General features: G+C 40.0%; 2 protein-coding genes across 26 annotated transcripts in view; one reads left to right on the top strand and one right to left on the bottom strand.

Moving 5' to 3' along the window:
- FYTTD1 (forty-two-three domain containing 1) overlaps positions 1-9,403 on the bottom strand; it is a 33,528-nt gene extending 24,125 nt beyond the window's left edge. Inside the window, exons 1-2 of the mRNA XM_082700443.1 lie at positions 9,208-9,403; positions 3,448-3,576 (exon numbers count right to left, since the gene is read on the bottom strand). Of these exons, the coding sequence (XP_082556569.1) occupies positions 3,448-3,576; positions 9,208-9,313 (235 nt within the window). The 5' untranslated portion in view covers positions 9,314-9,403. The remainder of the gene's footprint in view (positions 1-3,447; positions 3,577-9,207) is intronic.
- RUBCN (rubicon autophagy regulator) overlaps positions 9,401-25,882 on the top strand; it is a 67,179-nt gene continuing 50,697 nt past the window's right edge. For 18 of the 25 annotated variants that reach the window (XM_082699004.1, XM_082699003.1, XM_082698998.1 and 15 more), the window contains exon 1: positions 21,392-21,658. In XM_082699004.1, the coding sequence (XP_082555130.1) occupies positions 21,594-21,658 (65 nt within the window). In that variant the 5' untranslated portion in view covers positions 21,392-21,593. Of the gene's footprint in view, positions 10,026-21,374; positions 21,659-25,882 lie in introns of those variants that run through there. The other 7 variants (XM_082699001.1, XM_082698992.1, XM_082699011.1 and 4 more) reach the window with 4 other exon arrangements.

Below are 25,882 nucleotides of genomic sequence, written 5' to 3'. Positions count from 1 at the left end.
GTCTAGTTTATAAAGCTCCACAGGTGTGACAATGAAAAACTAGAGACAGGTATTTTCATTTTACGTTTGAATCCTTACCCCAATCCCTTCGTGAATTTCTCTCATATACTTATCAACTTGCCTCAGTAGTTTATGGAGTCTGATCACTTACACAAAGATTTGAGGGGTTTTGGGGAAATGTCAAATCACAAAGTGAATGCAATATTACTGGCTCCTTTCCAAAGCAACATACAAATATTCCCCAATCTCTTCTACCTCTAAAAGAAACCCCATCCTCAAACTTTTTGGTCTCAAGACCTCTTTTTTTTTTTTTTTTAAGATTTTATGTGTTTATTTGAGAGAGAAAGAGAAAGACAGTGCACAAGTAGGGGGAAGGGCAGAAAGAGAGGGAGAAGCAGACTCCCCACTGAGCAAGGAACCTGATGCGGGGCTGGATCCCAGGACCCTGAGATTATGACCTGAGCCAAAGGCAGCCGCTCAACTGACTGAGCCAACCAGGCACCCTCAGAACTCCTTTATACTCTTAGTTATTGAGAACTCCAGAATTTTTATTTCTGTGGGTTTATATTTATTGATATTATCATACTAGAAATGAAAACTAAAACATTTAACTATTTATTTCATTAAAGCAATAATAAACCCAATACAGGGCAAATAACATATTTTTAGTATATGTGCTGCCGAAGCGAGCACGCAAATAACATATTTTTAAAGAAAAAGAACAATTACTTTCCAAAAAAAAACCCAGCACTGTTCTGTACTTTTGCAAATTTCTTTGGTGTCTACACAGCTAGATTCTCATATATGCCGCATTCAATTTAATTATCACAGGTCATGTAGACTCTGGAAAACATTTGTGAGAGAATAACAGTGAAAACCCAATTAATGTCTTAGTACTATTATAAAAATAGTTTGACCTTGTGAATCCCTTGAGTGTTGGGGATTCCCCAGGATCCCTGGACAACACTTTGAGAACTAAAACTGTATACTATTCTACCACCGAAGAATATTCAGGTTGTTTATACAAATATTTAAGTAAGTGACTAAATTACATTTTGGGCCAAGAGTTTTAAGATTTTATTCACTTCTTTGTTCAGCCATCAAAAATAATTCACTCAAAGGGGCACCTGGCTGGCTCAATCAGTAGAACATGGGACTCTTGATCTCGGAGTTGTAAGTTCAAGCCTCAAATTGGGTGCAGAGATTACTTAAAAAAAAAAAAAAAACTTGATAAATAAATAAATTAATAAAAATAATTTATTGAGAGTCTGCTAAAGGCTATCTATCTTATGTGTTATTTTACCTCAAGCTAACATGCTCATTGACATTACAATGTGGAAATCTGAACTTTCAACCAATCAGAGTTTGAGACAATCTTCCATCTCTCTGCACATTCAGTGACAGAAGCAGGTGTTCTATTTTAGGCTCTGCCACATGTAACTGGAGAACAAACAAGCACAAGTTCAATCTTACAAGATCCTAAGCTGCCCCTAGGTATCATTTATCATAACCCCCATAAAAGGAAAGCTTTTCTGATCCTTCATGGACCAGATCCTATTTCACCTTATCCATAATCACCACTGATTTTCTTAGTAAAAAATCTATCTGAAGTCCTATAATGCCGTTGGAATTTCTCTCATGACATTTCTCAACTCCATGTTTTTTGTCCTATCTCTGTTACTAGAAATTCCTTGAAGTAAAGAATCACAACTCTAAGTACCCAAAGAACCTGGTCAGTTCAGGGTATTTATCATGTATTTAACATGTGGCTAGTGTAAACAAATATATTTCTGGCTTCTGTGAACTCTGAAATTATTTTAAAGCAAATCATGTATAAAATATGGTATTCTGAGTAAGTTTTAAGAATCTTTAAATATAAATCACTGGGATTAAACATTCATTTGCTATAGCTAAGTATCTTTCCAAAATTTACTTGTTCATGTTGAACTGTTCAAGAAATTACTAGAGAAGGGGCGCCTGGGGGGACTCCGTCACTTGAGCATCCAATTCTTTATTTCAGCTCAGGTCATGATCTCATGTGACATGGGATTTAGCCTTGGGTGGAGTTCCTAGTCGGGCTGTGCATCTGGCTCTGTGCTCAGCAGGGAGTCTGCCTGGGATTCTCTCCCTCTGCCCCTCCTATCACTCACGTGCACACATGCATGCACAGAACATGTATGCTCTCTCTCAAATGAATAAATCTTTTTTTTTTTTGTTTAAGATTTTATTTATTTATTTGACAGAGATCACAAGGAGGCAGAGAGGCAGGCAGGGAGAGAGGAGGAAGCAGGCTCCCCACTGAGCAGAGAGCCCAATGTGGGGCTTGATCCCAGGACCCTGGGATCATGACCTGAGCCAAAGGCAGAGGCTTTAACCCACTGAGCCACCCAGGTGCCCCGTCTTTTTTTTTTTTTTTTTTAAAGAAAGACATTAGAGAACAATAAAATTTTGTGTAGGGTCTAACCTCAGTTACAGACATATTTTGAGGGTATGATGGCATATTAACTATTAGATAATAGAACTAGTTATAATCATCCTCAGCCCACAGATAATTGTTTTTTATGCTTTTTAACATACAGGATAAAAGTCAACTTAGGCTCTAGTTCATCAAACACTTTTTACATGTGTAAAAAAGAGCTAGAGTTTTTTGCGTTAAGGTTTATTCTAAAACACTGATATAACTGCTAAAAAATTAATGAGTCATTAATAGGGTTCTGTTACCACCTTAAATCCACTTTGGAACAAGATGGCTGTAAATAAGTAAGCCTCCAAACCGCCAAAACTAAGAGTTCCAAGATCATTAGGTCACATCTGAGGCATCCAATTCTGAGTGTTACCTCTGGAATATTTAACAAATCCTAAAGCCTTAGATGATAATAAAAAGAATCTGAAAGTATTTTCGAAGCAGAATTGTCTCCACATACTTAAAAAGTTCTCTTATAAGAAAAGAGAGTTTGCTTCCTGTAACTCTATGTAGAGTTAACCGTTGGGAAAGATTTAATTCAAATTAAGAAAACTTCCTAGTAAATCGAGTTGTCTCCAATAATGGAGTTGTCTTATGAAGTAGTATGCTCATTCACTAGATATATGTATGCTGGAGTTATGTAATTACCCACCAGATAGACTGTTAAAGAAATACCTAACAGGGAAGGAGATAAAACTTCATGCTATGTAAAATCCTTTGTAATCTGTAGCCCTAAATATAATTTATACTATTTATATACTGAGTGTACCTTAAAAATATTTTTAAGAAACAGGGCTATCACCTACTTAAAGCAACTTAAAATGTTTACCAGATTTCAAGATTAAACAAAAACCTGAGAGTAGAAAAAATGCAAATCACAGAGGGTACTAACATATTTCCTCCATGTTTTAAGTATGTCCTAAAAATAGCATTCTGTGACCCAAAGGAATAGCTCCTTATTAAAGCTTACTTGTAAAACTTACCAGAATTCTGTTGGAGTCCCCATCGTACTCTCATCCTGAATTGCCGGGCACTACTTTGTTGGAGTTTTCTATTTAGTCTCGGAAAATTCTGCTTCTTTCCTTCCTTTCGATTCAATTTGATGATATCATCTGTGATATAGGAAATGTGATGATTATTTTCATTTTAACCTAATGACTCAATTACTCAGTCTCATTTTCTTGTTAATAGTCCTATGTCCCTAACTTCTTTGCTACTTTGAAAGCACTTTTGTAAGAAAAAAATAAGATAAAAACTCAAATCAGCCAAAATACTTGCAGTACCAAAGAAGTTTTATAGGAAAAGTTCAATTTAGTAACCCAAAGCAGGTCTACCAATTAATGAAGATTTCTGTTATCCACAGTATATATTTTTTTAATTTTATTTATTTATTTGACAGACAGAGATCACGAGTAGACAGAGAGGCAGCACAGAGAGAGGAGGAAGCAGGCTCCCTGCCCCGCCCAGGATCCTGGGATCATGACCTAAGCCGGAGGCAGAGACTTTTACCCACTGGGCCACCCAGGCGCCCCTATCCGCAGCATTTCTTTATCTAATGCACATAAATAAGCAAAAGCCTATTTACAAAAATTACTCATATTTACTTTCCATAATCACAGAAGTGTCTAGTTTTTAAAGACCACCTTCCAATAAAACCACAGGCAGTAAAAAATAAATAAATCATTCAATTAATAGTACACTTCTGAAGAAGTCCACCTCAATTCAGCAAATATGTATTGAGCATACCTGTGTGCAATGAATGTATGTGACAGGCTGTGCTACAGTGAAAACAAACAAAAGTAAAATATGGTCCCTATCTTCAGTTAAGTTTAAAATTATTGATGGAAACAGACAAGTAAGTAGCTAATATGAAATAAAATAAGTACATAATAAAGGTATAATACAAAAAAAAATCCACTCCTCTAGCAAAATAATTCAGGGTTACCTTACTTTGCTTTCTACCTGATCTTTCAAATCCTTATTGTTTTCAAAAACACTTTTAAACTCTCCCAAAGTAATTTACAAACATCACACTGCTCTAATACCACAGCACAACAATATTAAGATCAGGAAACTAAATGTACTTCAGATTTCTATTTACAAATTTAAAAGATTTCTAGAAGCCAAAAATACTCAATTAAGAAATATCCAAATACTCTGTCCACAGTCCCAACTCCAATATTAATTTTGATGACTGATAAAGAAAATAAGCCTGGTCAACAACTTAATAAAATTTCACAAAACTAATTAACCTCAATTATTTTTTCCAAACTGCTCTAAACACAAGAACCTAACAATTATATTAATATAATTAGTCTTTTCTGAAGTAAAAGTAGTAATTACATATTACAGGACCCCTTTCTTATATATTACACTACCTAACCCATAAGTAATCTTTAAGACTGTTAACACAGATATTCATTAGAATAACTGAAATCTCCCCAAAATACTTTGTTATCTTCTTGAGGTCAGCCCTTCCCCTAAAATAAATTTGTCCAAGTAAAAGACACTCAAAAAGATTTGTTTTAAAAGGGTTTTGGGGCCCCTGGGTGGCTCAGTTGGTTAAAGGTCTGCCTTCAGCTCAGGTCATGATCTCAGGGTCCCAGGACCCATCCCCACATCGGGCTTCCTGCTCACCGGGGAATCTGCTTCTCCCTCTCCAAGATCTTGCCCCTCCTCACCCCCCATTTGTACACTCTCCCTCTCTCTCTCAAATAAAGAAATAAAATCTTAAAAAAAAAAAAAAGGTTTCATGAAGTCAGATATATGAACGTGTATATTCTCGGGGCGCAGAAAGGGAATACTTTTAAACACTTCTGAAACACTGCTTTCTTCTAACAGGGTGCTACTTACTCTTTTTTTTTTTTTTTTTAAGATTTTTATTTATTTGACAGAGATCACAAGAAAGCAGAGAGACAGGCAGAGAGAGAGGGAAGCAGACTCCCTGCTGAGCAGAGAGTGGTAGGGGGAGGCTCGATCCCAGGACTTGGCATCATGACCCAAGCCGTAGGCAGAGGCTTTTTAACCCACTGAGCCACCCAGGCGCCCCTGTGCTACTTACTCTTCACCAGAAGTCTGAAACCTCAGAGCCATGAAAGTACACCAAAAAAATGAATTTGCTGGGAATCATTTTTTTTTAAGATTTTATTTATTTATTTGACAGAGAGAGATCACAAGCAGGCAGAGAGGCAGGCAGAGAGAGAGGAAGGGAAGCAGGCCCCCTGCTGAGCAGAGTGCCTGATGCGGGACTCAACCCCAGAACCCTGAGATCATGACCCGATCCGAAGGTAGTGGCTTAACCCACTGAGCCACCCAGGCGCCCTGCTGGGAATCATTTTTTTAAATTTAAAAAAAAGGGGGGGGCAGAGGCACCCGGGTGGCTCAGTGTTAAGCCTCTACCTTTGGCTCAGGTCATGATCTCAGGGTCCTGGGATCAAGCCCCGCATCAGGCTCTCTGCTCAGTAGGGAACCTGCTTCCCCCCCTCTCTGCTTGTCTCTGCCCACTTGTGGCCTTCGTCTGTCAAATAAATAAATAAAATCTTAAAGAAAAAAAGAAAGGCAAAATATAATTTTGACTAATCAGGTTAATTTTAAAACAGCATTTTATAAAGAATAAACATAACAAAACTAAAAGTAACAAAGCATATAAAATATGAAATTGCTTTATTTTTAAATGTTTAAACATAAAAATAAAAGTAACAAAGCATTTAAAATATGAAATTGCTTTATTTTTAAATGTTTATTATCTAAATCCTCATGTTAAATGATCAACTGCATTCTTCCAATCTAAAAGAAAAAAATGACTTTCTCCTGCTCAGGTAGACAGATTATGTATCAAAAACAAAACAAAACAAACAAAAACCCAAAATAACCATTATGATGAGGTATTTTATGAAAAAGTTTCTTCCATGACATTAGGAGTATACATACATGATAATAAAAACAGTAGTAACTAAGAAGTGTTGCTCTCACAAGTACTCATTTAATTCTCACAATAATTCTATTAAGTATTATAACACCCATTTTCAAATTAAGAAACTGAGCCAATGAGGCCAGCTATTGGTAACCTTGGTAGATATTCTATATGAATATTTGTACAGCCACAATTTAAAACAAACAAAAATCAGATTCTAAACCACTGTAGACGTGATAAAGTGGAATATTCACAAAGCATAATAACTGCCTAAAATAGGTATCATCTCATGAATCAACCATGACTGGTTGATTCAGTCAGAAAAGCATGCAACTCTTAACCTCAGGGTCATAAAAATTGAGCCCCAGGTCAGGTGTAGAAAGTACTAAAAAAATAAATAAATAAACTTAAAAAAAAACAGGTACCATTTCTTCATCTCTTTTCTGTAAAATTCTTGTTAAAAAAAAAAAAAGGAACCTGCGTGGCGCCTGGGTGGCTCAGTGGGTTAAAATCTCTGCCTTCGGCTCAGGTCATGATCCCAAGGTCCTGGGATTGAGCCCCGCATCGAGCTCTCTGCTTAGCAGGAAGCCTGCTTCCGCCTCTCTCTCTCTCTGCCTGCCTACTTGTGATCTCTGTCTGTTAAATAAATAAATAAAATCTTTTGAAAAAAATTAATAAATAAAAATAAAAAATTAAAAAAAAGGAACCTGAAAGAATGCTATATATTATTGGAAGAAAGAAAAGACACCAATGTCTATTTTAACTGTCTATCATAGTGCTTGATTTCTACCTTCAAGGACAATTATTCCTCCATTTTCTTCACTTGAACATCCTAACCACCAAACAAAATACATACAAAAAAACCTAGAAACTTAAGATATGTATTGGTTTGGGGCGCCTGGGTGGCTCAGTGGGTTAAGAAATGTATTGGTTATGATAATACATGTTTAAAACTCCCTGCAACATCTATACGGCTTTCTTATTTGTATGATTTGGGGCAAGTTATTTCTCTATGCCTCAGGCTTTATACAACAAGAATAACAGCAAAGGCTTATCTAGCATGTTCATGTAAATATAATGCAAACCGAGGAGTTTGGGGGGAGGCAGGTGGGAGGTTGGGTGAGCCTGGTGGTGGGTATTATGGAGGGCCTGTATTGCATGGAACACTGGGTGTGGTGTATAAACAATGAATTGTGGAACACTGAAAAGAAACACAAACACACACATACAGCTTACTCTATACCAGGTACTGTTCTAAGCAGATTATACGTGCCTTTTGACTCATTTAATAGGGCAACCTTCTGAGACAGACAAGCACTGTTATCACTTTTTACACATGAAGCACTGAGAAATACTCTGCCTGTAACCACATGGCTATTAAATGGCAGAGGATTTGAACTGAAGACAGTGTGGTTCTGGATTCCATGCTCTTTATCACTAGGAGCACATAGTTATCTCTAATAACTCACAGAGTTATAACAAAGCTAAACCGAGTTAACACACAAAATGTTTAGGTCAGTGCCTGCAAGATGGTAATCACTCAATAAATATTCGTTATTAAATTCCTCTTGGTCTTAGCTGAAAAGATTTCTCATTTCTTTAGAGTTCACGATTATCAGTTAGACAAGACTTGAGGCCAAACCTATTATTTCTGATGATTTACTTAATTCATATATTAGATTCTGAAGTGCGGTAATCGCAGCAATCCAAGAGTTCTTGATATTTTACTTAAAACTTTGCAGATAAACCACAGCAAAAAAAAAAAAACAAAAAAAACAAAAAACAAAAAACCTTCCTTGGAAAAGTTAACACCTCTGTACCCACCTGTCAGGTAATTTTCAAACACTTATCCTAAAAACTAATGCTCACAGAAACAGCAGGCAGAGAACCTCATATGATAACAGTAACTTGAGTCTTGACAAAAAGAGAGAAAATTTTAAACCAGCTCATCCAGAGGCTAGTGCCTCACTAGGATTAGATCTGTATGCTTAATTGAATCACCGACCCTCCTACCTTTTACAAAATCCTCCCCAAACCACCCCACTCTCCCTTACAGGGGCTGGACCCCATGCTTCACCCGGTTTCCTATTAATCCATGCCAATCTCTGCTTCCGTTTTTTCTTTTTTCCTAATTAGCTAACTTTGAGGCTTAGGTAAGGAGAGCTCGCCTTTCTAGGTACCTCCTAATAAAACACCATCTGATGAAGCCCTTGCCTTGTGTTTTCTGACAAACGCCCAGGGTGGGCGCCCGAGGTGGCCCCGAGGTCTGACGCCCCGCAGAAATGGCCAGCTCTCGGGGGCGTCTCTGCGCTGCCGGAACCGCGCCAGGCGTCCAGGCCTGGCCGCACAAAATGCCCAACTAAGCCCTCCGCTGAACAGCGACTCTAACCGAACGCAGACCCAGCCGGGCTCTCCAAGGGCTTCTTGGGCGAGGATGGCTCGGTCGGACCTCTCCCCTCGATCCCGACAGCGCCAACGAACGAACACGCTTGAGAGGAAAGCCGCCGAGTTTTCCTCACAAAGAGCCCGGGTCGTCCGCGAGTGGTAGCGCCCCTCGACCCTCCAAACCCCGCCGGCCCGCAGCGCCGCCCACTCCCACCGCCCCTCCTCAAACACAGCCCCGCCGAGGGGACGCCCGGGTCCCTCTGGCTCAAGCACCGCACCAGGTGGCGCTCCCCGTGTCCCCGCGGGCCCTCACTTGGTTCCGCCCACCCGCAAGGAAAAACTCGACCGACAACTGCGGCCAACCGCCCCTTCCCCCACAAACCGCGGTACTTGGTTCCACCCACACCCTCCCCCCACTCCAACTCGGTCCAACTCGGCTCCTTACCCAAAGACATATCGATTTTGTCAAGGTTTTCATTGCTGCGGGCTTTCGGCTGCGGCGGCGGCGGGGTCGCCGTGGCTCCCACTAACCGGGTACCAAACCGGTTCATGGCTGGGGACGTCGCGCTGGAACAGTCAGCGGAGAAGGCCGGAGACCAAGGCCTGCCACCTCCCACTCACGCACGCAGACTAGCTGCACCGAGGGAGCGCGCACGCGTGCTGGCGGAGCCCTAGCTCTCCCACCCGCGGCTGCGGCCGGGGGGAGTGGCTACAGAGACGAGCGGCCGGCGAGAGCGGCCCCACGCCCGCGCTTGCTCCTAGCGGCCCTTCCCGGACAGGAGGAAACATTGCACACGCGGCTCTGGACGCTTACAAAGGCGGCTATTGTAGCTATTCGCCTTTCTGCCCCAACTGGGGGATACTGGACCTTGAGCACCTCGGGATCGCATACCCTATATGAGATTGTGTTCCTCGGACACCTTCCATTCGTCCTGCTTCAGAAAGGCTCCCTAAGCTTTGGTACACGCGAAAATTTCACACCCCACTGCAATGCAGCCTCAGAGGCAGGAGAGACCCCATACAGCTTAGAATGCAGAACTACATCCCAGCTCCCCTCTTCCAGGCAACTCCTCCACCTGCAACATGCGAAGTCTTAACGTCTGGATGCAGAGCAAAGCTGCAGTAACAATTCTTGCGTCACCTTACCAATAAAAGCAAATGCTAACGTCCCCCGCATCTGTACCACTTCTCAACTGACACTCCCAAAATACCTGACACGGCACTAGCTACCTTAATAACACTTCACCTTCCCTTAGGAGAGGGGTAAGTACCTCTGCTTGTTCGGCTGCATTTTTCTCTAATTCATTTGCGTTGGGAATTGATAGGATTCGCTTTTCTTTCTAATCATCCTTGTAGGAAAACTGAATATTTGATGAATTCCTGCATAATAACTTTTTTTCCTATTTACAAAACACGATATTCTCTCTCTTCTTACCTCTTTCTCTTCCCCCAAAGCAATGTGCTTGTATGGAAGCATTTAGGTTATATCACCCTCATAAAAGTTTACAACTATCTAAGACATTTGCATCTAAGGAAAAAAACAGGGACAGGCATTCCCTCCATTTAGAAATCTCTGCCACCTTCCTCCTGTCCTCTTCCTAAAATTTCTTTTTGCATGGAGATGAACCAGTGACCTTAAGCATCCCCAAAACACGGTAGCCTGTACTTAATTATTTTCCCGAAAACCAAATCTATAACCATAGGAGAGTGAATCAGGTCAGGACACACCTACGAAGGGGTGCAAGAAACTTTAATGGTAGAGGAAAGTTTGGATGAAAAATCCCAAGAACAATACTTGGCATGTCAAGGAGAGTAACATATATGCTCTTAGGACAATGTGCATGATTTTATTACTATTCCACCCAACAGCCACCACCCCTCCCCCAACTACTGAAACCAGGGAAAATGGGTTCTAGAGAGAAAAGTATGAGAGATCTAGGTTTTACTGAGTGGTACCTTTTTACTCACTTCAATCATTCATTGTACGAACTTGGGAAGCTGGGTCTCATACTCATCTGCAAAACAAGAAGTAGTTATACTAACTACATGCATTATGGGTAATTATTCTTGGATTTCTTATGGTTCTAAAATCTTCTATGCATGAAACATTTTTCTTCACACTATCATTCTCTCCCTAGAAATAATTTCTGTAATCTCTGCTAATTTGTGGGAATAATCTACAGGGAAGAATATTAAGTTCTTAATGTTGTGGAAGAAAGGTAATGCATTTAGAATATGGGTGCATTTTGTACTTCAGATAAGACAGATAAGAAAAATCCCAAATGTATAAAATCCCACCCTCCACCAATTCATATAAAGATTCCCTTTTATCCTGATTTTCTCCCCAAAACTGAAGCTCAACTCCAAATCTTCTTAACTTTAAAGGGAACATGCTCCAATATTTCATTAAGCAACCCTAGCTGTTGCATTTCAGATTTTGAGATTTCCCCCACAGGCTGAGGTTCTGAATCTCAGAGCAGTCACCCAGATTCCAAAGGGAAAAGCAAGGAAATGAGTAGCATTGTGTAAGGATAGATCGATCACACGCAAAATAGTAGAAACCAAAACAGCAGCCTGAGACATATGCAGCAAAAGTGAAGTGGAAGACAAACTGAGAAATCGGAACTTGGGATTGTCTAAGAAGTTCATCTGCCAGCCACAAGGGCTGGAGGTAAAAGGCCAATCCTGCATTTTCTGGGGCATGAGAGGCAGGTATTCATTTAATTATACACATTGAGCCCCAGACATTGTAATGGGCTCTGGGGATAAAATGTAAGTGAAGATGGATTCAGCCCCTATCTTCATACAGCTTGCAGAGCAAAACAAAAATTTTTTTGAGCACCTACTGGGAATAAGTACAGTACTGTGCCAGACACTGAACATATAGCCATTGTCTGGAGTACATTAACTCAGCAGCTTCATCTAAGTCAGAATAAACACGGAATTCAAGTAACTACCCTTTTTAGAGGCTTGATTTCATATACTACACATAAGGCAACATCTAGGATTGTCAGATAAACTACAATATTGGCTACATTTGAATTTCAGATAAACAATGAATAAACAGCAAATTTCTTTACTACAGTGTGTTGCATGCAATATTTAGGATATATTTATATTCAACAATTATTCATTACTTATCTGAAATTTAAATTTAACTGAGAGTCTTGTATTTTTACTTTCACTAAATCTAGCAACCTTAACATCATACCTTTCTATCAACATGTTGTGAGTCTCTTCTCACAATGTGCATGGAAATCTACATTCTATTCAAAGGTAAGCACAATTCATGTGTTTCAGTCATTAAGTAATTTCTATCAGTTTTACATTTCTCCTAAGTCCCTCTTTTTTCAGCTTAATTGAGGGGTAATTGATAGACAATAAAAGACACATTTTTAAAGTGTGCAGTTTATATATGGGCGTATGATGTATAAACCTGCCAAAACACCACCATAAAGAGAATAATAAATATATCTATCATCTCCAGAAGTTTTCCTGTGCTCCCTTATAATCCTTTCCCCAACCACTACTTAAGCAACCACTGATCCCACAGATTAATTTGCATTTTCTAGAATTTTATATAAGTAGAGTCATACAGTATATACTCTTTTTTTAAAATGTATTTTTTTTAAAGATTTTATTTATTTATTTGACAGAGAGAGATCACAAGTAGATGAGAGGCAGGTAGAGAGAGAGAGAAAGAGAGAGAGAGAAGCAGGCTCCCTGCTGAGCAGAGAGCCCGATGCGGGACTTGATCCCAGGACCCCGAGATCATGACCCGAGCCGAAGGCAGCAGCTTAACCCACTGAGCCACCCAGGCGCCCCTAAAATGCATTTTTAAACTCAGCATAATTGTTTCCAATCTGTACGACTTTTATTCTTTTGCTTGCCTGATTGCACTGACTGGGGACTCCAGCACCATATTTATTTATTTATTTAAAGATTTTATTTATTTATTTGAGACAGAGAGAGAGAGAGAAAGAGCATGAGTAGGTGGGGAGCGAGAGGGGGAAAAGCGGACACCCTGCTTAGCAGGGAGACTGATGAAGGCTCGATCCCAGGACCCCGAGAACATGACCTGAGCTAAAGGCAGGCACTTATATACGACTGAGCCACCCAGGTGCCCTCCAGTACCATATTAAAAGGAGAGGTGAAAGTGACAATCTTTCCCTTATGACAAACCTCAGGGGGAAAGCATTATCTTTCACCAGTAAGTTAGGGGTTTTTTTGGTAGATGCCCTTTATCAGGTTGGAGAAGTTTCCTTCTATTCCTGGTTTGTAGAGTTTTAATCATGAGTGAACATCAAATTTTATCTATATTTTTCTGCACCTATTGAGATGAGCAAATGGGGTTTAAAAAAAATTTTTTTTTCAAATGTTGAGCTACCCTTCCATTTCTAGGAGAAAGTTACTTGGTCATAGTGTACTATCCTTTTTATATATTGCTGGATTTGGTTTGCTAATGCTTTGTCAAGAATATTGTTTTTCTTTTCATGAGTGATTTTTTAAAAAAGATTTTATTTATGTATTTGAGAGAGAGCAGTGGGAACTGGAAGGGCAGATACCCTGCTGTGCAGGAAGCCTAACGCGGAGCTGGATCCCAGGACCCTGGGATCATAACCTGAGCCCAAGGCAGACACCCAACCGACTGAGCCACCAGGGCACCCCTCATGAGTGATACTGAGGTATAGTTTCCATTCCTTGTAATGTCTGTCTGATTTTGGTATCAACACTTGCTTTTCAGGACAGGATTTTTGTATTATTGGAAATTTGTAAAATTTATATTACACTGGCATATTAAGTGAGTTAGGTATAATTTTTATCACCTGTAGGTATAGTATGTATTAGGTAGGTATAATTATTATCAGTATACCTGACTCCCTTAATCTACTTGCATCCAGAGTACAGTTTTTCTTCTCTTTGCCACTCAGTTTTTATTCTACCCCATTTGTCACTGTCTCTGCTGCAGTAGCTTTTTCTTTGTCATTTTGCTATAGCTTCATGTTCCTCCTTGTGTTGCCCTTTTCCTTTGTGCTAGCTTTTCGAGCTGTTCTAGTCTTCTGCCTTTTAATCTTAGGATTCATTCATTTGTTCAGAGTTTGAGTTCCTACTATGTGCCAAATACTGCTACAGTACAGTAAGAAAACAGAGTAGAACAGCAGATACATCACAGGCTGGGTTTCAGGCATAGCCAAAGGCATCACTGGTCTCCATGTCCTTGACCATCACTTTTTTCTCTGACTCGAGAACTTAATCTAGGCGGGCAGGGGAACTTGAAGGGGGATTCTTCATGGACTCATGGGTTGGATCTCTGGTTCACTCCTTATTAGGCTTTGTCTTCTCTGGGCAGGGTAGGCATCCTGTCAATCAAGAATTCTAGTCAGTTCACTGAATGACTAGTTGTGGAATTTTCTAAAGCTACACATATTTATGTAAGTCACAGTTTCTCCTTGTTTACACCATGGTTTCCTTTAAAAAGTATACCCTTGATTTGTACTAGACAGTTTGGTGGTCTAGGAAGGCTCTAGAAATTCAGGATTCCAGAGTCATGAGGCCTTGAGGCATTCTTTCTTCTCCCCATGCTTCTTCTCCCTTTGCACTTTGGCCTCCTTTTTCTGGGATCAAGAGCCATGGCTGGACTCTCAACTTTCTCTTTCCCTCAGGAGAGGATCCATTCTCTTGGCTCAGGTTTATTCAGCTAGAGTTTCAGAGAGCTGAGACAGAGACATATAGAATATTCTTCAAGTGTGTTAAGGATTTCCTTAGCCCTGAAATAAGATTTTTTAAAATTTCTTAATTTCTGAATTTGTATGTATTACTCATGGAAGACAATGAGCTTTCCCATATAATTGAATAAATGAATGAATACTAAATACTTAAAGTGGGTGGAAAAGTTGCTGTGAAGACAGAATAGAACCAGTCAATAAAGACCTCACAAAATTCTACAAAAGCTTTAAAAATCATCCCATTTGGGAGGTGCCTGGCTGGCTCAGTTGGTAGAACATATGACTCTTGACCTTAGGGTTGTGAGTTTGAGCCCCCCCACTGGTTGTAGAAATTACTTTAAAAAATATAATTTTTACCAAAAAATAAAGCTTATAGCAGTTCATATCAAATGAAACTTTTTAAAAAAGTTATCTCCACAGCCAATGGGGGACTTGCATTCACAACCCTGAGATCAAGAGTAGTATGCTTTGCTGACCCAGTCAGCCTGGAAGCCCTGTAAGCTTTATTAAAGAAGAGAAGAGAGGGAAAAAAAAGAATTTTGGTAAATCAGTAAATTCAGTAAAGCCAGTGTATTGGTTTTGGCAAAATCGGCTAAAGACTTCTTAAAATAAATAAATGCTAAATAAAATAAAATGCTAAAGTGTGGGAAAATGAAAATTAACTTAGAAAGATATTCAAAATTAATCATTATAAATGAAGATATTTCCATGTGAAATACTAAAACTTTAATTACATTGATTTTAGGATGCAGTTACGAGAAAACAAAACCATATTAAAATCCATGTTTATTTTCAAATCTAGAAAAATGTTGTAAACATAGTGTAATACCCCTATATCCTTCACTAAGATTCACCAGTTATTAAAGCTTAGCCACATGTGCTTTCTCTATACAGACAATCCCCAACTTATGGTTTGACAGAATTTTTTGACTTTAGGATGGTATGAAAGTGATACGCATTCAGTTGAAACTGAACTTAGTGTTCTAAATTTTGATCTTCTCCCAGGCTATTGATACTCTCAGTAGATACTCTCTCATGGTGCTGGGCAGCAGCACAGCTCCCTTTCAGCTAGGTGACTTGGAGGGTAAACAACTGATGCATATACGTCTGTTCTGCACTCATACAGCCATTTAGTTTCTCACTTTCAGTATTCAATATATTACATGGGATATTCAACCCTTTATTATTAGATAGGCTTAATGTGTTATAGGATTTTGGCTAGCTGTAGGCTAATAAATGGATATGTTCTGAGCATTTTTAAGGTGAGCTGACCTAAGCAATGATGTTCAGTAGGTTAAGTGCATTTTTTAAAAAAGATTTTATTTATTTGAGAGAGAGAGAGCATGAGCAGGGAGTGGAGAGGCAGGCAGAGGGAGAAGCAGACTCCCTGTTGATCAGGTAACATGATGCAGGTCTTGATACCAGGACCCTGAGATCATGACCTGAGCTGAAGGCAGATGCTTAACCAACTGAGCCACCCAAGTGCCCCAGTTGAAGTCTATTGAGTGCAATTTCAATTAATGATATTTTCATTTCAGAATGGATTTATCAGGATGGAAACCCATTGTAAGTGGAGGCATATTAGTATACAGATACACTGATAGCTGTAATTCTTTTAATTTTTAAAAAGATTTTTAAAAATTTATTTGAGAGAGGGAGAACGAGGGAGCAGGGGCAGGAGGAGGGGCAGAGGGAGAAGGAGAATTAGGCTCCCCGCTGAGCAGGGAGTCCAAAGACTTGTGGCTCCATCCCAGGGCCCTAGGATCATGACCTGAGCTGAGGCACACACTTAACTGACTGAGTCACCCAGGCATCCCCAGATGGCTGTAATTATTATTTGTTTTTGTTTGACAATAAGAGAGTAAATTGCAGACATCATATAGAATATATCTCTAAGGATATTCTTTTACATAACCATGCTAAAATGATCAAATTCAGAAAATAGAACATTGATGCAATTCTATTCTCTGATATAGTCTATATTTAAATTTTGCCAATTATTCTAATAAATAATTATCCTTTATAACTTTTTTTTTCAAACTAAGATCCAACCCAGGTTCACATTTTGCATTTCTTTGTCCTGCCTCTTTTGTCTCCTTTAATCTCATAAAATTTGTCAGCTTTTCTTAGTTTTGTATGATATTTATATTTTTGAAGATTGAAGGCATTTGTTAGACTGTCCTCCATTTTAATTTGTCTTATTGTTAGCCCGTGATTAAATTCAGGTTATACACTTTTATCACGATTACTATGTATGTGATGTTGTGTCCTTCTCAGGACTTAACATTAGGAGGCACAAGATGTCATCTTGTCTTATGGGTAATTTTAACTTTGATCACTTAAGGCTATGTCTGCCAATTTCTCCATTGTAAAGGTACCTCTTTTCCTCATTTCTAGTGAGTAAATGATCTGTGGGGAGATACTTTGAGATTGTATAAATATCCTACTTCAGAGCAAACTCACTAATGGCTTTAGCATCCATCCACAATTCTTGAATGAACCAATTATTACAGTGATGGCTACAAAATAGTGATTTTCTCAGTCTATCATTCATCTGCATTCATTACTTGACATTCTACTGCGGAAAATAGTTTTTCCTTCCCCCCTTTCTTCCCTTTTCTATTTATTTATTATTTGCATACTTATTTATAAATGCATGTAAGTTTCCATAGAAATTCAGACTCATCCTGTGTTCAAAAATTCTCTTTTGAAAAGTAAAGGGGTAAAGAGTGTAAGGGCCATGCTTGCCTTTTAAAATATTGCAGATATGTATACATTTCATGGATTAACTCATTTTGATGCTCAAATTCATTTGACTTGGCCAGTGGGAGCCATTCCTTAGCTTTTAAAATTTAAATATTTTTTTAAATGCTGCTAAGAGTAATTTTAGTGAATATAATGAAAAGAACATATTCATGAATTTAATTGATATTTAATATATTTAAGAAGACTACTTTTTTTTTTTAAGACTATTTATTTGTCACAGAGAGAGAGAGCGAGAGCAGGCAGAGCAGCAGGCAGAGAGAGAAGGGGAAGCAGTCTCCCTGCTGAGCAGAGCCCAATGCGGGGCTCAATCCCAGGACCCTGAGATCATGATTCGAGCCAAAGGCAGATACTTAACCCACTAAGTCACCCAGGAGCCCCTAAGAAGTCTACTTCTTTTTTCTTTTTTTTTTTTTTAAGATTTTATTTATTTATTTGACAGAGAGAAATCACAAGTAGGCAGAGAAGCAGGCAGAGAGAGAGAGAGGGAAGCAGGCTCCCTGCTGAGCAGAGCCAGATGCGAGACTCGATCCCAGGACCCTGAGATCATGACCTGAGCCGAAGGCAGTGGCTCAACCCACTGAGCCACCCAAGCGCCCCAAGAAGTCTACTTCTTAAAGTGAGATGAAAACAGAGGGGGAGGCAAACCAGAAGAGATGCTAAACTCTAGGAAGCAAACTAAGGGTTGCTGGAGGGGAGATGGGTGGGAGGATGGGGTAACTGGGTGATGGGTATTAAGGAGGACACTTGTAATAAGCACAGGATGTTATATGCAAACGATGAATCACTCAATTCTATCCATAAAACTAATATACAGTATATGTTAACTAAATTGAATATAAATTTAAAAAATTAAAAAAAGACCATTGAAACCAAATTTTAGCAAATTGGTAAATGTAATGAGCTTTAAAAATCCATTATTTGAATAATTGATTTTTAAAAAAAGATTTTATTTATTTATTTGACAGAGATCACAAGTAGGCAGAGAGGCAGTCAGAGAGAGGACAGAAAGCAGGCTTCCTGCTGAGCAGAGAGGCTGATGTGGGGCTTGATCCCAGGACCCTGGGATCATGACCTGAGCCGAAGGCAGAGGCTTTAACCCACTGAGCCACCCAGACACCCCCTGAATAATTGATTCTGAGTGAATTTGGCCTTCTGCCATTGGTACTCTAGGACCTATTACTGTTTGTATAAAACTAGCATCTTGAAAACATTGATCAAGATTAAACAATCTTCTTCAGGTTTTTTGACTTCTAAAATATTACCTTAGCAAGCAGTTCTAAGTAAGACCATTACATTTATGTGACTTATTGAATACTCATGCTAGATATTTTTGCATATTTGGCAATTTTTGCATTTGGGCCTCAGAAGCACAATATTGTACTAACAATCCTTGGTTCATGACATACTTTGGTCATCATCTTCCATGCATGGCCCATTTTTATTTGGTTAGTTAATTTTTTTTAAGATTTTTTTTATCTGACAGAGAGAAAGGGAGAGCGAGAGCGAGAACACAAGCAGGGGGAGCATGGGAGGGAGAAGCAGGCTTCCATCCAGCTGAGCAGGGAGCCAGCTGGATGGGCAGCTTGATCCCAGGACCCTGGAATCATGACCTGAGCCAAAGGCAGTTGCTTAATGACTAAGCCAACCAGGGGCCCTGATTAGTTAATTATTTTATTTTATTTCAATTTTTGGGTTATTTTAAATAACCACTTATAATTAGTTATGACATCATAACTAATTAGTTATTTTGAAAACTGTGTACCTACAAACCCACTCAAAACAAAAGCTAGAATAAACAATAGCCCTATGACCTAGCAATTCCACTTCTGTACCCAACAGAAACCTTTGTTTACATACAAGAGGGTACAGTAAAATAATATTAATAGCAGCACTGTTTACAATAGCAAAAACCTAGAAACAACCCAAATGCTTATCAATGAAAGCATGAATAAACTGCTGTATTCACACAATGAACTACAGTAACATATGATAATGTGAATAAACCTTATCAATGTAACATTAAGCAAAAAAAAACCTAAGGCCTCAAAGAATAAATACAGCTCACTATACTTTTTGTGAAGTTAAAACACAAAAATTTAAAAAAATAATAATTTCTAGGTATGTAAATTGATACAAAGAAACTATATAAAAAGGGAAGCAGTGAGGGACGCCTGGGTGGCTCAGTTGGTTGAGCAGCTGCCTTCGGCTCAGGTCATGATCCCAGCGTCCTGGGATCGAGTCCCACGTCGGGCTCCTTGCTCAGCGGGGAGCCTGCTTCTCCCTCTGCCTCTGCCTGCCATTCTGTCTGCCTGTGCTCGCTCTCTCCCCCTCTCTCTCTCTGATAAATAAATAAATACATCTTAAATTTAAAAAAAAAAAAAAGGGAAGCAGTGAAATCATAAAGCAAGGATTCAGGATATGGCCATCTGGGGTGAGGGAAAGCGGAAGGATAGGACAGGGGGACGGACACATGGCTAATGTAAGTAATTATCACATTTATTAACTGCTTTAAATATGTTTAAACCCAGACTTTCTCAGAACTTTTACTATAGAACTGAGACTTTTTACAATATTAGTTCTAGAATTTCCTGATAAAGTGGTCTTTCATGTAAATATGCTAAGATCATGTGGCGTTATTTTGGGATTAAACTGCCTGCCAAAAATAAAGTTCATACATTCGTAGAAATAGAAGTGAAATCCCAGTGATTAACACTGCCACTTTCTGAAAAAGTATAACCCTTTAGTAGAATAATATGAAAAAGTTTGAATGAGGTCTATTTCTTATATAAATGGAAGTTGAAAATCATAACTTACATTAGAAACCTCCTTCATTTCACTTTTAATTCACGAAAAAGTTTTTTCAAGTTTGAAAATTCCTTTAAGTCATATATTATTTTTAATAGAGTAACTAGTTTTCCACGGAGCTTACCTAGAGACTCCTCTCACAGAGTAGTACAGATTCTATTGCTTTACCATTGCACTAATCCCAACCTCCTTATTCCCTACTGCCCCAGTTCAGGCCTGAACTTGCAAACTAGTAATCCAAAGGCACATTTAGCCTATAAACTTTTTTTTTTTTGGACTGTGTAATGTTTACAATTAAAAAAAAATTGTTACCGATTTTTTCTAAAAATTAAAAGTTGTACTTAAAAATGCAGACTCCAGCTTCTATTGCAAAATCAGAGTATTAGGCAATTCTAAGCCTATATACCCATTTTGCAACATTCAATTGTAGAAAAGGTAAGACCTCCCTTCTTGGACGAACTTTCCAGTTCAGAGTTTCTGCCACTCTCCAACAACCAGCTCACTTTTCTCATTGGCATTACTTGCTTGGCCTCTATGGGGATTTTCAATTTTCTCTCATATCCATTTTTCCAGTCTTACCTCCAACATGGTACATTCCCCATTCCCTCTCCACATTGTCAAAAGTAGTTTTCTAAGCAAGTTTGGTCAAACCACTTCTTGATTTGCATATTCTTAATTTGTTCCTAATTGTTTTAAAGATAAAATCCAAATTCTTTAAAATGGCGCTTCACGATTTAGGGTGCTTGCTCACCAACACCATTCTGTTCCCCACCTCTTCCCAGGCCTTACTACTACTCAGAACTAGTACTTCCCAAACCAGCATGCTTCCTTATGCCCGGGCCACTGTTTCCACTTTCTCTTCTCCTGGCTAATTCATACTTATCCTTAAAAACTCTGCTCTGATCAGTTCTGCAGGAAAACTTCCCCGCAGAGCCTTTCCCTCCTGCTTTTCCTTTGCGATCCCAAAGCAAGCTGTGCTCTTCAGTTTGTGAGCTCTTCATTAAAATGCTTGAGGTCCCCAAACATCACCGACAGGTGTTAAGCCCGGGTAGGCTGAAGCGGGGTTAACTGTACTTGGATTAAGATCAGCGTTATTTCCTAGTCTAAACTTCTGATCCCATCCGGCACTGAGTATGAAGCACGACCTGAGTGTGTAAGGATTTGCACCCATACGTTTTCCACAACCTAACGCTGGTATTCCCCGCCTAGTGTACGGTCGCGAGCACGCAGCCAGAGGCGACATTCGCCGCGAGCGCGGCCTCCGATTGGACCGGGCGGAGCATGCCGGGAGCGGCCGAGTCTTCGAAGTGCTTACTGGGAGTTGTAGTTCTTGGAGCCGGAAGTGGGGGTGGCTGGGCTAGAAACCGCAGCTGAGACAGCAATCACCGCTCCTGCTGTCATCCCAAGTGTAGTGCATCACCCTGAGCCCACCCACCGAGGGTGCCTTCCTCCGCTTCTTAGGGCTTCGGGAGCCCTTAGGGACGAAGGGGCAGGGGCGCCTCTCTTCAGAGAGGAGGCGACCTCGTAGTCCCGGATGCGGCCGGAGGGCGCGGGAATGGAGCTCGGCGGCTGCGAGGAGCGCCTGCCGGAGGAGAGCAGGTGGGTTGGGAAGGGCGCGGGGGGGTCCAAGGCCGATGGTGCACCGAACCACCGGGAGGATTGTGAGGGCTCGAGACCACCGGCAGAAGTGTCGGGCGTGATGGACTTTGGGAGACTTGTTTGGGAAGAAATTGTGAGAAGAAGGACTGGCAGGGCGTGGATAGGACGGGAACGGGTTTAATATGGGTATGATATGCTGAGGGCAGGGGGAGCAGGAGAGGAGGTAGCTATTGAGAGGTGCTTTTGTGAGACTTTTGCAGGCGAGAGTCTATAGATGGGGGTAGGGCACAATGTTGGTAGCCTGAGTGAAACTTGAGGTGACAGCATATCAGACCAATATTAAGAAGGTTGGTGTTGTAAGAATTTCTGGGCGCAAAGGTTAGGGCACTATGACTGGCCTAGAAAGCAGCTTAGGCGGAGATGACTGTGAGGAAGACGACGAGAAGGAGGGCCTGTGTATGAAAGTGGACGATTGTAATGGCCATGGTGTGGGGGAGCGGGCTTGCTAATGAAACTAGAAATTGTGTGCGTGCCTCTGTCGGTGGCAGGATCTCTCTGTCATTTCCTTTTCGTCTTCAACCCTTCTCTCTTTCCCCACAATGCAATTTAGCAATTTCACATTTATTTATACGAAACTATTGACATCTTGTTCATACCCTTTAGAAATGGAGGATTTAAGATTTTACAGACTACTTTGATTAAATGGTGACTTGTTCTCTGTATAGGTGCTTCCCATATTTAGGTGTTTGCTTCAGTGAGAAAACATCAGCAGGGGGGAAATTAATGAGATAATGCGCCCAGGTGAAGACCTGGCTGTTTTTAAGTTTGACTCCTCTTTTATGTACACTGTTAACTTGTGGCCTGTGTACAAAATGTGGACTGACAAGCCTGGGTTCCTGCCTGAGATGTATGAAAGATGAGTTCAGTGAAATTGAACATCTTACTTCCCTTTTCCACGTTTCAGTTTCTGCTTGTGTATATTTGGCTATTTATTCTTCCTCCAGATGTCTGTGAAATGCTTCGTGTGAAAGGTCCCATATAAATTTTAAATAAGGTTTTGGTTCAGTTTTCTTTTCCTTTACCAGTTCATGTGGGAGAGGCTAGGCTGGAAATTTCAAATTCACATTTCCTCCCCATCTAGCTGGGTTAGTTATTTATTTGATGTATTTAAATAAACACTTATCACATGCCAGGCACTACTTAGGAGTCTTACAAGTATTATTTACTTCTCATGATGGCCAAACAAAACAGGTATTATTATTATCCCCGTTTAATAGATGAGGAAGCTGAGACATGAACAGGATAAATAACTTGCCAATTTCCTACAGTGAATCCTGGTGGAACTGGGATTCAAGCCCAGGCAATATGGCTCCAGAGTCTGAACTTTTAATACTTATGCTATGCTGCCTCATTGTGTTAATATAGTGGGACAAAGAAATGTATAAGATAATGAATTTTATAGCATTCTTTGCCTATCATTCAGGACAGTAGGGACAGCTCCTTTGCAGGTATATTTTTCTCTCTCTTATTTTTTCCATGCTTACCTTTTTTTCTTTTTAAGATTTATTTATTCACCAGAGAGAGAGAGAGCACAAGAAGGGGCAGAGAGAGAGGGAGAGAATTCCAAGCAGACTCCCCGCGGATTGTGGAGCCCAACATTAGGCCCAGTTGCAACCCCAGTTGCAACCCCACTTGGTCGCTCAACTGACTGAGCCACCCAGGTGCCCCTCTAATGCTTGCCTTTTAACCAAGCAACTCTAGTCAAAATTTAATTTCTGCAGTGGGACTATCCCCACAAGGTCACTAGTATTGTTGCTATAGCCTACTCTTTGTTGGTGGCTGAGTTAACTCAGAATGTGTTGTTTGATGAAGTTTCATGGCACCAAGGCCTCCTTAGCTCCAAGTAGACAACTGTCATATACATACCGGTGCCTGAGAATTGAGGCATTGTGGCTGGGTCACTCTTAACCTAACTTTCTATGGTCAATAAAATACCCAGTTCAGAAAAAATCTTCATGATGAGATGGGATCTTTTTTTTTTTTTTTTTTAATTTTATTTAATGGGGCGCCTGGGTGGCTTAGTCAGTTAAGAGTCTGCTTTTAGCTCAGGGCATGATCCCAGGGCCCTGGGATCAAGCCCTGCATCCGTCTCCCGTCTCTCCGCTCGGCGGGGAATCTGCTTCTCCCTCTGCCCCTACCACTCTCTCTCCCTGTCTCTCTCTGTCAAATAAAAAAAATAAAATCTTTTAAAAAGAAAGATTTTATTATTTATTTGATAGAGTGAAAGAGAGAGCATTAGTGGGGAGGAGCAAAGGGAGAGGGACAAGTAGACTCTGTGCTGAGCACAGAGCCCAATGTGAGGCTTGATCCCATGACCCTGAGTTCATGACCAGAGCTGAAATCGAGAGTCAGATCTTAACCAACTGAACCATCCAGGCATTCTGAGATGGCATCATTTTTATATACAAAGGATAAACTTATCAATATATTTCTGAAAATATCAATATATTTTCTGAAAGCAGTTGAGGTAGTGAAATGTGCATTATCACCAGGTAGACCTGCCTGTGAATCCTAGATTTACTGCTTAATTTGGCTCATCCATCTGAGTAGGAAAAATAATGCCCTGCTGACTGGTAACTTGTGAGATTTTGAAAAGATAATTTCCATGAAACTCTTCATGGGGTGCTTGGTATGTGCTAAGTGCAAAAAGTGTCTACTTGCTGTCTCCTCCCCAGTTTTCTTGAAATAAGGTGGATATGTACTTTTCTGGTTGTTGTTCTCAATTGTATTTCTTGTTCTTCTTCCTTCCATGGCTCCTCTGAGTTCAGCACTCCACTCTGAGGATGGGGGGGGGGGTGTTAGCCTAGCTTTTCACTTTATCCTTGGAGTTTAGTTATTTCGTAGGTTCCCTTAATTTTCATCTAGCTATTTATCACTCTAGCAAAACACTATACTGCTTAGGGATAATGCTTCTCTTTCTTTAGTTGGGTAGTAAGTGCCAGGCGTTTGGAGGTTGTTCGGTGAAACTACTAAACGATGAAAGGAATGGTTCTTCTGGCTTTACTCTGCCACCCTATACTGCCTTAGGCTGTGCAGTCTGAACTTGAAACCCAGCTATATGCAGTTTTTCCTGGTGCAGTGATCCAGATAGAGTCAAAATTGAAGTATTGAAATCCTTTTTAGTGTCTCCAAACTGAGCTCAGTCCATTGGTTAAAACTGTTCCATCTTCTGTTCTGTATCTCAGTTAATAGCATTTCCCATTCAGCAAACCCAAATTCCCTCAAAGTGAAATTTTACTTTCCTCCTCATTCCCCTTATCAAGGTAGTTTCCAGGTCCTATGAATTTTGTTCCTGATTTTTCTCTGGGAGCTTTCTTTCTTTCTCCATTTCCAAATATATTTGCTTGTATTACTGAAAAATCCAGGGAGTAATATTACTTCAGGCCTGACCAAGTATAGGCTTAAATAAGAATTTGTCCCTCTCTGTGGGCTCTTCTTCCCTATGTGTTGTCTTCATTCAGACTTTTCTACAGGATAACCCTAATCAAGCCCAACCAAATCAAACCAAAACAACAAACAAACAAACAAAGCAATCCTAATAGGTATAACAAAAACAAAAATTTGGAGGCTGAGTATTTTTGGATTGACCTGAGTTATGTTCCCCTTCTTATAATCAGGGTATGGAATATGCCACTCTGTCAGGCCCAAATTATGTGCCCAACCCTGGATCCTGAGGCAAGGGTATACTTTCTTGGGACTTCATGTACCTGAGTATATGGCAGAGGGGTGATTCCCCTGTGGAAAAGGAGAATTCTGTTACCAAAAGAAAGGGACATGAATTCTGGGCACATATAACCAATATATTCATCGAGGACCCTTTATGATCTCTCATTGTGGGCCGTCTCAGTAGCCTCCTAACTGACCTTCCAGTCTAAACTCTGGCCCTAATTCCAGACTATCTCCACATAGCCACCACTTTAATCTTTTGCAAGCAAAGTTATTATACTATTTTACTCGGAAATGTTTAATCTTTTCTTCTTGAAAAATAGAAAATAGTCAAAACTCGTCCCTGACATTTAATCCATACTTTAATCCCTGCGACATTCCCAGTTACAAAACCATGGCATTCACTCCCTCCTACATGTTCTTCTTCACCACTCTCATCCTTGTGTCTCCACATTCCCTGCAATCCCTCCTCCTTCACCTGGAAGGCTATTAGTCATC

The sequence above is a fragment of the Mustela nivalis genome, assembly GCF_964662115.1.
Source record: "Mustela nivalis genome assembly, chromosome: 1".
Taxonomy (NCBI): Eukaryota; Metazoa; Chordata; class Mammalia; order Carnivora; family Mustelidae; genus Mustela; species Mustela nivalis.
The sequence above is the reverse complement of the archived record's forward strand: the minus strand, read 5'-3'. Positions and strand labels throughout refer to the sequence as shown.